Source organism: Bubalus bubalis, chromosome 16 (assembly GCF_019923935.1).
Source record: "Bubalus bubalis isolate 160015118507 breed Murrah chromosome 16, NDDB_SH_1, whole genome shotgun sequence".
Lineage (NCBI taxonomy): Eukaryota > Metazoa > Chordata > Mammalia > Artiodactyla > Bovidae > Bubalus > Bubalus bubalis.
The window spans coordinates 79443711-79457510 of NC_059172.1; the positions used below are offsets into that span (position 1 = coordinate 79443711).

General features: G+C 37.2%; 1 protein-coding gene across 1 annotated transcript in view; it reads right to left on the bottom strand.

Moving 5' to 3' along the window:
* Positions 1-489: 489 nt before the first annotated feature.
* Positions 490-13800, bottom strand: part of MMP20 (matrix metallopeptidase 20) — a 61217-nt gene continuing 47906 nt past the window's right edge. The window contains exons 9-10 of the mRNA XM_025267018.3: positions 2193-2296; positions 490-1182 (exon numbers count right to left, since the gene is read on the bottom strand). Of these exons, the coding sequence (XP_025122803.2) occupies positions 1082-1182; positions 2193-2296 (205 nt within the window). The 3' untranslated portion in view covers positions 490-1081. The remainder of the gene's footprint in view (positions 1183-2192; positions 2297-13800) is intronic.

The following is a 13800-nucleotide window of genomic DNA, read 5'->3' on the forward strand; positions in this document are numbered from 1 at the left end:
TCTAAGAATATGGGATATCTTTCCATTTCTTTGAATCATCTTCAATTTAATTTATCAATGTTTCAAAGTAGAACTACTAAAATGTAAGATAAAAAAATAAGAATGACAGCTGTATTTATTTTATCTGTACTAATGACTAGGTAGAAAAAAAAAAATTTAGCTTGAAATAAGAAAAACTAAAGCAAAAGACAAACTTCCCCAAATGAAAAGCTAGTCAGAAGAGGCCCTCTTAGAAGGGTTAAAGACAGTTTCATTGAGGGCATTTTACTTTCAGGAAGGAGGAAAAAGAGTGAATTACTATTATTTCTTCTGAGTCTGATTATTCATGATACTATCTCAAGGTTTGAGTTTTCTATAGAGTACACAGAATTTGTTATCAAAGTGTGATAGAAGCTAGTAACCATTAACTAAAGAGAAATACTGGATTGATCTTATACAACATTTTTATTGGCTTTTGTTAAAAATTATCTTGTTGTTGCAAAACGCCCATCTCTTACCTAGTATGAGAATCCATGTGAGTAGATTTGCCCATTATAACCTACTTCAAAGACCAGTGAGCACACATAGAGTTAAACAAACAAACAAACACACAAACAATGAGAAACAAAACTTATACAGTGTGTAGTCTGTGATATGGTTAAAGACGGATACATTTATATTCATCATAACAAATGTTAAGACCAAAAAGGCTTGTATAGAATTAATGTAATTTGTGTGGTAATGCTATTTCCTATTAAAAGAATTATAATACACGTCAGAAAATCCACAAACTGATCAATTTGCCTCAGTGTATTAGTGAGGAAAAAAAATGATGTGTATCCAACTGAAGAGTTGCACTATGTTGATTCTGATTTTGTGTGAAGCTGACTGTATAATAATTTCCCATTTGGTTTAAAATTCTGAATCCAAAACTGAGAAACTATTTAAAGCATAATTATTTTCAATGAATTCGAAATTACCCTTAGAAGTGAAGGCCATGGGAAGAATATGTAACCTGAGTTCCGATTTAGTCCTTAAGATCCAGTCCTCAGATCCAGCTCTCAATCATCTTCATTCTTTAGGAAAGACTAGACTTTGCTATTTAGCAACCAATCCAGGAACTAGATTTCAGCACACTAACCACATCTTCCTTCTCTGTATCATATTTGTATGCTTTGGGTCCCGAAAAGAAGTAAATGTAGCCTAAAAGAGACAAAGATGAAATTATGGTCACTGAAAAGGACTTGAAAATTTATAAATGGGATGGCCTTGCAGTTGTAACTTTTTCGAGGGGGCACCAAAGAGAAACAGGAAATGTGCCAGGGGGCAGTTGGCTAACCCTCAGCACAGCTCTCTCTGGGCCCTGGAATCTGACACCCCTAACTTGCTAGTCATCTCTCATCATTCTTTCTGCCACGCCGGGGGCGCTCTGTGCTTCTCCTCAGGCTGCTCTCATCCGGGAAATCCACCCCCGACTTTTTCTTTCCCGAGTCAAAAATCTAGCCGTTCTTTAAAACCCAGCCAAAGTCCCATCACAAAATTTATACCAACTGATGCCTGTTTTGATCTTTTCTTTCTCAGATCACCTCTTGCAATTATTGGGAAGACGACCACAACAATTCAGTACTAAATTATACTTGATTTCTAGTAATTTCATCTGCATTGGATGGAGGGGCATTTCCCAAAGAGAGTAACCATTCCATGAGGGCAGAGACCATATCTGAAGTTGCCTTTGCATTTCTCAACAGTGTCCAGCTCTGTGCTAAACACTCAAGAAGAACGTGTTGACGGACTGATTCAAAGATTCAGTTAAACTTCTTCAACCCAGTTCAATTCAACTTTCACAGCTATGTGTCAAATTTCAGAAGTTGGGTGATAGAATGGGGAAAGGCATTTATTCTCAATGGGAAGGTTGAGAATATGTACATTTTAAAGATGAAAAAGGTAATTTTGACTGGATGGCCTTTATGATGTAACTGGCTAATGGACTGAAGCTATACTTTTAAAAATTTCCATTTGTAAAGAGAGACCCATAATGGCAGACTTTTTATACTTTTTCTGGTGGTTAATCTGGTTAAATTTATAAGGGACTCAGGGCCCCCAAAAACAAGAACCAAGGACTCCCACTCGGAAATCCATTTTCAGTTATGTTAAAGCAAAGCCCAGAAATTGTTACAATTTCTACAAAGAAAGTGTTCCATGGAAACACTCACCATTTAATTCTACGGCTGCATCTATTTGGCCATTGACTCCTGAAAATTCTTCTTCAGTACTCTTTGGATAGTCTTTTTCCATTTTCCTTTTTCTTTCATCGTAACTGTAAGAAATATTATTTCATAAATAATATAAACATGAGGTATTCATTGAATGTAGAGGACATCGTGCTAGTCGGGTGTATTTAGCCAGGGTTGACTTGTGATTTACTTCAGATCTCCTCTGCCTCTCTGTTTGCTGTGTGTTTCTCTCTCTCTGTTTCTCTCTCTCTCACATACATTCTGCCATTACTTTCCCAGGTTGCCGAGATTCTGTGGCCACTAGTTTGGGAGTCATTTGCTCTAAACATTTTCTTTAGCAAATTGCCAGATATGTTGGTTAGACTTAGTTATATTGTTTAGAATTATAAGATCATATTTCTATAATCAAAAATTACTGCTTTTCCATGGAAAATCTACACTTATTTTTAGTGCTTTTTTTACTATTGTAATTTCTCTCTTACCCTCCATGTGTGAATTTCCTGGCTCACCAAACAGTTGAAAGCCCTTCACGGAGGCTTTCATTAACCATTGTCATGGTTTGTCATCAGAAGTGCCAGGAAGGAGCTTTGTGCTCCGTAGAGAAGGGATTGAACAAATGACGCACGATGAACGGATAAACAAAGAAACAAATGTGTGAATGATCAGTAGATAAAGACAAGAAGTGAGAAAGTCTGGAATAACAGATATTCTGCTTTTAAAACATTCTAATTGTTTCCTAGAAAGATTATACAACTAATCAAAAAGTAGATTAGGTTTGTTTTTCTGAATTCACAACTACCATGCAATGATAACTCTGAAGACTGATTAATACATCTCTTTAGTAACTCTAAATTATCCCTTGTAAAGAGATTGTGACTCATATGAACCAGTATGACTTGGATGAGCTCATGTAGGCAGAGCAGGCTCTCTTCCCTTCAAGAAGACTTCATTTAAAGTGTGAGAAAAGTCCCTTCTTCATCAGCATGGAGCTCCCAGTGGGGACATTCCCTAGGTGGACACCCTACTCATTTCCCATCAGAAGGTCAAACAGTTTCTCCCAGTGCCTGGGCCACTGGGAGTTTCCTGCAGCAGCAGAAAAACAACCGCCTTCTCCTGAAATGTGCCCCTCACATGGCTATGACTACACAGGCAGGGAACAGTGCTCATGATACTGAGCGGATCAAACCCCAGGAAGGAAGTATTCAGGTTGAAACTGACTTGTGGTTGAGATGCTTTGCTGGGTGTTGAGGAGAGAAGTGGAAGTTAACTCCTGGAAGTCCAAACTCCCTTTCCAGGACAGTCATTAGACCCTTCCAGGGGGCCGAGGGGAACCCGAGCTATGTGAGTTATACAAATAAAGATGGAAACCATTGCCACGGTTTGTCGTCAGAAGTGCCAGTAAGGAGTGGGGACAGGGCATGTCTACGCTATCAGGAGGAGTGCTGCAAGGTGTCAGGACTGTAGTGAGGGCACGAGTGGAGGAAAAGGACAGCTGGGCATATTGCCTCGCCAGGGCTTGGATTTCTCTTGTTCGCTTTGTTCCAGTGTTTGAAATCTAGAGTCCCTGGTTTAAAGTGGGAGTGTGGCTGTTTACATATTAACCAGTGCTTACTAGGTTCTCTTCTCTCACTTCCCTGAAACAGTTGAATTGAGGAAACGGATGCTATGACTGGAGGTAATGAGGAGGGTAATTCTAATGCTTAAAATATTTGGGGCGAGGGATGAAAAAGGAAGAACAAAGTGACCGAAAGGTGTTGGCATGTCTGTAGACATAGAGAGAGATGTGGTGGGGGATACCAGGTAATATGACATTTTGAATTCTTTGTTTAATGTCGATCCCTAAGCTCAGGGAAAAATAGCAAAATGCCTTTCATATCCTCCTCCTCTTTCGTCTGTCCTGAATAAAGGATTAGAGGGTGAGCTATTATAATTAGAGCTATGCCTTACCTTTGTGTACATTAAACATTTATGAGTGATTTTAAGAACTTCATCACCATTTACATCATTTTACAGCAAAATGTGTTCTCAGTTCCAAACAAATGACTGGCCAAAGAATATCTGTAGGGAAACCTATTACAAATTGATATCTGCTCATACTGAGAAATCTGGAAAGTATGAAAGGAGAGAGTGAAGATCTTTTCTTGAGAATAGAAAAACCATTTAAATAGTATGGAATAAGTTTTCAAGAAAATGATGACTATTAATCCAACAACAAAAAAATAGAAAAATCCAGTAGATTTGAAAAAGTGGTTTTTCTTTCTTTTAATGTGTGTGCTTAGTTTGCTAAGGGCAGGGGTGACATCTAAAATCTTATATATCTATCTGTTCAGAAGATAATGGAGTTAATAATATTATATGTAAATATAATTTCAGCAGAAATTTTGGACAAGCAATGTCCAGCTGAGAATTTTAATTTTCAATTACATTTATAAAAACATAGGCAAAAATTTTGGCAAACCTGTGAAATCACTTTTCTTTTTTTTATCCCTTCTACTACTTAGGTATTTAATAGTTCCTCTCCCTTTCTGCCAACTGTGTCTCTGCCCTCTTGCCCCTTACCCTATAACTGCTTTTCAAAGAGTATCTTTTTAAAGAGTATCAATAAAATCTATGTCAAAGTATCAGTCTGACACATAAATCATGTGGTCCTCGGATGTTGGAGTGGGTAACCATTTCCTTCTCCAGGGGATCTTCCTGACTCAAGGATTGAACTCTGAAATGCAGGTGGGTTCTTTACCATCCAGGGCCAGAGCAATTAGGGAAGCCCACATTTTAAGATTAACTGATAACATATATATTTCATCTGGACCTCTTACATAGACACTGTGTAGATGGTCTTATGCAGTTAACATAGGGTTAAACTACTTCTCATTTTACCAAATAAGAACATTACCATTAACCATCAAAATAATAATTATCACCTATTTTCATCATCATTTCATAAAAAAAGAAACTTTAATACTAAAAAAGGCAGAAAGAACATAACCTCAGAAGAAAAGATGGTTCTTGCCAATAATACTGACCCAGATCACATCCTCCTATGTCTTTATTGTGCTATTTTTATTTTTCTGTGGACTAATGAAAACTTTGTGATGATCTATGCCTTGGTTTTTGGACAGGAATCTGAGGATTTCACTTCCCTGGTAGCTCAGTTGGTAAGGAATCCGCCTGCAAGGGAGGAGACCCCAGGTGGATTCCTGGGTTGGGAAGATTCCCTGGAGAAAGGATAGGCTACCCACTCTAGTGTTCTTGGGCTTCCCTTGTGGCTCAAGTGGTAACGAATCTGCCTGCAATGCAGGAGACCTGGGTTTGATCCCTGGGTTGGGAAGATCCCCTGGAGGAGGGAACGGCTACCCACTCCAGTATTCTGGCCTGGAGAATTCCATGGACCGTATAGTCCATGGCATTGCAAAGAGTCAGACACAACCGAGTGACTTTCACTTTCACTTCGAGGGTTTCTGTTATAGAGCAGAGAGCACAGTCGATGGCACAGTCAGGGTTTGAGTTCTGATTCTGTTATGTGCTGGCTCTGTGATCAGGAGAAAGTGTTCTGAGCCCTGGTTTCTTTATCTGGAATATAGTGGCCATGAGGATGAGAGAAATCACACACACACACACACATACACACACAGGCACATATGCACACAGAAACGTGCCTGGCACATGTAGAAATCAAGGGCTGGCCCAAGTTATCTGATATTTATTTTGGCCCCAAGAGGGCTTCCCTTGTGGCTCAGCCAGTAAAGAATCTGCCTGCAATGTGGGAGACCTGGGTTCGATCCCTGGGTTGGGAAGATCCCCTGGAGGAGGGAACAGCTACCCACTCCAGTATTCTGGCCTGGAGAATTTCATGGACTGTATAATCCATGGAGTCACAAAGAGTTGGACAGGACTGAGTGACTTTCACTTCACTTGGTCCCAGGAGCCACTAACTGGCTGGCTAGTATGAAGTTGAGTGAATGTGTGATTTTGTCTGCGATCCTGAGTCATCAAAGAGTTTAGTGTTTACCTAATTTTTTAAACACACTTCATTGGGATAACATTTTGCAGTAGTAGGCAAAGTTCAGGAAAAAAAGAAAGGAGGACTAGAAAATATTGGAGGTAGTCCATAGACCTCAGCAAAAATGAGGTTAGAAGGTCTACTGTTAACAGTATACTGAGGATTTTACTGAGGATTAAAGAAAATAAAATTATATGACAGGATGAGAATTATGGGTATGGTTATTTTAATTGACAGTAAATAAATAGATGGTGAAGAGAATGAAAAGTTACTACACATGGTAGATGGAAAGGACTTCTGGATCTGGACTCAGAGGGCATAAAATATAGCCTTGGATGGACTACTTTTAACTGTGTGGCCTTGACTTAATCACTTGATCTCTTAGATGCAATGTTTTTAACTGTGAAATGAAGATAACAATACCTACTTCTCAAGATGGTTGAGGAGGCAGATGGGAAAATGAGAGGAAAAAAAAGAAAATAGTTTGAGTTCTAACACATAATAAACCATCAATATTTGAATACTAAGAAAGTATTTATTGTAAATATACTATATACTGTGTGTGTGCTAAGTTGTTTCAGTTGTGTCCACCTCTGTGCGACCCTATAGACTGTAGCCTGCCAGGCTCCTCTGTCCATGGGATTCTCCAGGCAAGAATACTGGGGTGGGTTGCCGTTTCCTCCTCCAGGGAATCTTCCCAATCCAGGGATTGATTCCACGTCTTTTACATCTGCCTGCTTTGGCAGGTGGATTCTTTACCACTAGCACCACCTGTATAGTAGATACCTGGTAAAAGCATTGCACACATTTTCTCACCAAATACCAGCTAAAAACGATTGCCCAGTAACTATGTTTATTTCCTTTGAGAGTATTTGTTTCATTTAACACTGATCAATGAATACAGAAATTAAACGAATCATTACTGACAGTTAAACTTTACTAGCAATATTGTTTAACTGCAATATTGTAGGGCTGTAGATATCTGATATGCTTTTTCATATATATTATCTTACTCTCCGTGTTTGTAATCTAAGGATTTAGGGAGTATTTTGGTAAAGTACCTGCGAATTGTTTAACTTTTGACCGAGAACTTAGATTTGTTAGAAATTTCTAGCGTTTTCATTGTGATGATTTCTAACTTGTGTCAACCGCAAAATTTAACAGCATTCTGTCTTCTTTGAACTACTGAATCGGGAGTTCAGTATGGTAAACAATGCTTAAAGAAAATGTGAGAAAGGATGGCAGATGCAGGAATTTACTGTTAAGTATGTAAGATACTGTCTTCCCAGCTGGTGCTAGTGGTAAAGAACTCACCTAACAATGCAGGAGACATAAGAGACTTGGGTTCCATCCCTGGATCGGGAAGATCCCCTGGAGGAGGGCATGGCAACCCACTCCAGTATTCTTGCCTGGAGAATTTCACAGACAGAGGAGCCTGGTGGGCTACAGTCCATAGGCTTGCAAAGAGTTGGACACGACTGAAGCAACTTAGCATGCACACATGTATTTACGGTACATGTTTCAGGAAGTTTCTTCAAGGAGACCTTTCTAGTGAAATCTAGTGGAATTTCTAGTGAAATCCCCTTTGAAGTTAAGCCACTTCTAGCCAGGAATCACATGGTTCTCATGGAGGAAGGGATCTTTGTGGTCTAAACTAGAGAGGGTAGGGGGGTAAATGGTCAGGAATGAAGAGAAGGGAGAAGAGTAAGAACCGGCTATGCACCAGCCTAGATGAGGTGCATTCCCATGAGGAAAGTGGCTATGAGAAAATTCTGGAACAAAGAATTAGTAATAATGTTGAAAAGTACTGATGATCTCAATTAGTACCTGATTGATGAAATGCAAATTTATATCCAGCCTGAATTCTCTAAATTCAAGACCTGTATGTCCAACTCCCTTCCAGACATTTCCATTCTTTGATCTTACCAGCATGTCAAACTACATAAGTACAAACTGGAACTTCTGTTCATTCTTTTAATTTTGCTTTATTTCTTAATTTTATTCTTTCCCTATTGAATGGCCTTAGCATCCTTGTCAAAAAGCAACTGAACATAGATACATGGACTGTCAATTTTATTCCATTTATCTATATGTCTGTTTTCATTATTAGTTTCACATTGTCTTGATTAATGCTGCTTTCTGGTAAATTTTGAGATTAGGAAGTCTGAATTATCCAGCTTTGTTTCTCTTTTTCAAAGTATTTTGGCTATTCTGGGTTTTTTGATTTTCCAAATAGATTTTAAGATCAGCTTCTCAATTTCCAAGAAGAAATCAGTGGTATTCTGGTAGGGACTGTGTGGAGTCTATAGATCTGTTGGGGGAGCACTGCCATTAGGGCTCTGAGCCATGAACATAAGATATCTTTTCACTTAGATCTTGTTTAATTTCTTCTGACAGTGTTTTGTAGTTTTCAGATGACAAGTTTCCCATTTATTCTGTTAAAATTTATTTCTAAGTGTATTTTTCTTCTTGATGCTATGGAATTACTTTCTTAATTCATTTTTGCATTGTTCATTGAAGTATCTAGAAATACATTAGATTTTTTCATATTGAATGTATCTACAAATTTGTGGACTCATTTATTAGTTCTAACAGTTTTTTTTCTTTTGAGGTTCCTTAGGCTTTTCTATGTAAAAGATTATATGACATAGAAATACAAATAGTTTTACTTTCTTTCCCATCTTCTGTTATCATTCTTTTTTAAATATCATTCATTCTTGCTTAATTGCCCCGACTAAAGCCTCCAGTAAAATGTCGAATAGAAGTGGTAAGAATAAAAATTTTTGTCTTGTTCCTGATTTTAGAGGGAAAGCATCCGATCTTTCAACACTGAGAATGATATCAGCTGTGGGTATTCATAGATGCCTTCTATCAGAGTGAAAAAGTTTCTCTCTATTCCTTGTTTGTTGAATGTTTTTTTTATAATGCAACAGCGTTTGATTTTGTCAAATGATTTTTCTACATCTATTAAGGTAATCTTATGGTTTTTAATTTTTAACTCTATTGATATAGTGTATTATATTAATTGATATAATTAATCAATTATAGATGTTATTATAGAAGAACAGATGTTAAACCAATCTTGCATTCTTGGGGAAAAATTCCCAGCTGGTCATGGTGTATAATTCTTTTTTATATGTTTTTGGATTTGGATTGGTAGTATTTTTGGAGGATTTTTGCGTCCATATTCATAATAGATATAGGTCTGAAGTTTTATTCTGGTTTTCATATAAGGGCAATACTGGCCTCATACAATTAGTTGGGAAGTATTCCTTTCTTTTCTACTTTCTGGAGGAGTTTGTTAAAAATGGGCAATAATTTTCTTTAAATGTTTTGATAGAATTCACCAGGAAACATGTAGGCCTGTGTTTTTATTTGTGGATAATTTTTATACTATGAATTAAACCTCCTCATTTGTTATAGGTCTATTCAGAATGTCTATTTCTTCGTGACTCACTTTTTTTTTTTATCACTTTGTATTTTTCTAGGAATTTGTCTATTCATCTAAACTTTCTAATTTATTGGCACACAATTGTTTATTCTTTTATAGTCCATTTTATTTCTGTAAAGTTGTGTTCACTCTTTCATTTCTGATTTTAGTAATTTTGGTTTTCTCTTTTGTACAAGGTTAATTTAGTGAGAAGTTTATAAATTTTTTTTTTACCTTTTCAAAGAAACACATTTAGCTTTGCTGATTTTCTCAAATTGTTTATTCTCTACTTCATTTTCACTGTTATCTTTATTATTTCCTTTTTCTTGCTTGTTAGAATTAATTTGCTCTTTTTTCCAGTGTCTTAAGTGGAGAGTTAGGTTATTGATTTGAATTTTTTCTTTTTTCTTTTAATATGGATATTTACAGCTAGAAGTTTCCCTTTGAGCACTGCTTTAACTGCGTCAACATAGGTTGTGCTTTAATATTCATTCATCGTTAAGTCTTTTCTAATTTCTCTTGTGATATCTTCTTCATCCCATTGGTTGTTGAAAAGTGTGATATATAATTTCTATTTATTTGTAAATTTTCCAGTTTTCTTCCAGGTATTTGTTTCTAGCTCAATTCCATTGTAATCAGAAGAGATATTTTGTATGATTTCAATGATTTTAAATTTATTGAGGCTTCTCTTGTGGCCTAACTTTTTATCTATCCTGGACAATGTTCCACATGTACTTAAGTAGAATCTGTAGCCTTCTTTGACTGAATGAAGTGTTCCATAGATATCTATTAGGTCTAGGTGGCTTCTTATAGTGCTGTTCAAATCTTCCTTTCCTAACTGATCTTGTTTTCCAGTTGTTCTGTCCATTATTGAAAGTGAAGAATTGAAGTCTCCAACTATGATTATTTCACATGTTGTTTTCTCTCTTCATTTTTGTCAGTTTCTTTACTTCATGCATTTTGAGGCCCTACTGTTAGGTTCTTTTAGTTTTGGTAGAGTAATCTGTCTTTCACTATAAATTGTCCCTGTCTATTCCTAGTAATACTTTTATTTTAAAAGTATTGTTTTGATACTTCTTGTTGCCTGATATCATAGCTACCCTGGCTTTCTTATGGCCATGGTTAGCATGATATCTATATATATATATATATATTTTTTTTTTTTTTCCCCCCATCCTTTTAACTTTCAGTCCATTTGTATCTTTGAGTACACAGTGGCATCTTGCTTTTTAATCGAGTATGACAGCCTTTGTAATTTGATTAAATTGCTTAATCTATTCACATTTAATATTACTGATATAACTGGATTTATATACTTCTGTTTTCTATATACCCCACATCTTTTTTAGTTCTTTTTCCCTCCTTATGCTTTCTTTTGCATTAGTTACAAATTTCCAATGCACCATTTAAATTTCTATTTTTTCACTTCACTTAATAGAGTTGTTTTCTTAGTAGTTGCTATAAAGCATACCATATACATATTTTAACTTACCATGCTCTGCTTTCTTCAGAAAGAAACAAATCTTTCTATATGTTATAGGCCCAACAATATAATTATACATATATATATGTATGATTTTATACAGTTAATTTAAAAATTAGAGCAAACATACATTTATACTACCTATTATAATTTCATAATTGCACTTACTGGCGTTCTTTTTTTTAATGTGTTTTCAAGTTTTCAAATTACTGTCTGGGTTTACTTGCTTGAAGAATTTTCTTTACTACTTTTTGTAAGGAAGATGATAGTGATAAATTTTCTGTTTTTGTTTATTTGGGAATGTCTTCATTTTGCCTTCATCTTTTAAAGATAGCTTTGCAGAATATAGGATTCTTGGTTGAGCATTTTTTCCTTAAGCACTCTGAAGATGTTTCCCATTACTTTCTGGCTTAACTGGTTTGACTGCTTTTCAGTCTTGTTCCCGCTCTAATACAGCTGCACTGCTTCCAGAGTGATATAACAAAAACCTTAATGACTTACTTCCCTGTTTAAGACCTTTATAGATATCCCTATTTTCTCTAAATTAGCACTGATCTCCTAGAATGGCACAGGCCCTTCCTGATCTCCATCCTTGGGCCACATCTCTCATCCCAGCCCATGTTCTGATCATACTGAACTACTTGAGGTTTTCCTCCTATACACAGGCTGTTTTCATGCATCGGTGCCTTTGCTTCAACTGCTCTCTCTGCCTGGAAGATACCCTGCCCATCCTGTTTGGGAAACTCCTACTCAACTCTCAAAATGAAGCTCAGTCATTGCTTCCTCTAAAAACTCTTTCTGGACAATTTTGCTAGAATTGGCCATTTCCTTTTGGTTTTGCCCCACTGAACCCTGTGCAGTCTTCCATGAGGCCACTTGTGGCATCTGGGTTGCTTTTAATTAGTTATCTATACATTTACTTTCAACTGTACAACTTGCTGAGGGCATTAATAACACCCAATATGAATTGAGTCCTTACAATAAGACAGGAATTTAACATTTTTCTCATTGATTTCCACAACTCAATGAAGTAGATACTATTTCTGCATCCAGAAATAATCCAACAGAAAGATGATCCAACATGCCAGAGCTGAGATGAACACTGTCTATTCCTGTCTACACTCTTAAACAGCAAACTTTGTGCCTTGTCATGAGTGTCAAGGTCTTAGTACACAGCTTGACATGTAATCATGACCAATACGGGCATGAATGCAGTAGTTTGGTAATACATTAAAAAAAAAAAGATTAAAAAACAAGATTTTGAAATCTACCCATCTTTCTTATTTTTGTTACTATTATTTATTTCCTTATTTTGATTAACTATAAAATCTTTAAATAAACAGATCCAATTTCAGCATTCTTGAGGGATCCAGGAAGGAAAGAATCTGGAAGACTGTATCCTACTTTGGGCTTCCCTGATAGCTCAGTTGGTAAAGAATCCACCTGCAATGCAGGAGACCCTGGTTGGATTCCTGGGTCGGGAAGATCCTCTGGAGAAGGGACAGGCTACACATGCCAGTATTCTTGGGGTTCCCTTGTGGCTCAGCTGGTAAAGAATCTGCCTGGGTTCAATTCCTGGGTTGGGAAGATTCCCTGGAGAAGGGAAAGGCTACCCACTCCAGTATTCTGGCCTAGAGAATTCCATGGACTGTATAGTCCAAGGGGTCGCAAAGAGTCAGACATGACTGAGTGTCAATCATGCCTCTAGTCTACCTGTTAGAAAGAATGATTTAGGAGTGGAAAAGGGCTTGTACCTAAACATTTGTAAGTCATTTTACACAAATTTTAGAAACCACCGACAGAAGCAGAAGATATTAAGAAGAGGTGGCAAGAATACACAGAAGAACTGTACAAAAAAGTTCTTCATGACCCAGATAATCATGATGGTGTGATCACTCACACTTACCTAGAGTCAGATCTCCTAGAATGTGAAGTCAAGTGGGCCTTAGGAAGCATCACTATGAACAAAGCTAGTGGAGGTGATGGAATTCCAGTTGAGCTATTTCAAGTCCTAAAAGATGATGCTGAGAAAGTGCTGTACTCAATATGCCAGCAAATTTGGAAAACTCAGCAGTGGCCACAGGACTGGAAAAGGTCAGTTTTCATTCCAATCCCAAAGAGAGGCAATGCCAAAGAATGCTTAAACTACCGCACAATTGCACTCATCTCACACGCTAGTAAAGTAATGCTCACAGTTCTCCAAGACAGGCTTCAGCAATATGTGAATCGTGAACTTCCAGATGTTCAAGCTGGTTTTAGAAAAGGCAGAGGAACCAGAGATCAAATTGCCAACATCCGCTGGATCATCGAAAAAGCAAGAGAGTTCCAGAAAAACATCTATTTCTGCTTTATTGACTATGCCAAAGCCTTTGACTATGTGGATCACGATAATCATACTGAACTACTTGAGGTTTTCCTCCTATACACAGGCTGTTTTCATGCATCGGTGCCTTTGCTTCAACTGCTCTCTCTGCCTGGAAGATACCCTGCCCATCCTGTCTGGGAAACTCCTACTCAACTCTCAAAATGAAGCTCAGTCATTGCTTCCTCTAAAAATTCTTTCTGGAAAATTTTGCTAGAATTGGCCATTTCCTTTTGGTTTTGCCAAATTTTCTGGAAAATTCTGAAGGAGATGGGAACACCAGACCACCTGACCTGCCTCCTGAGAAACCTG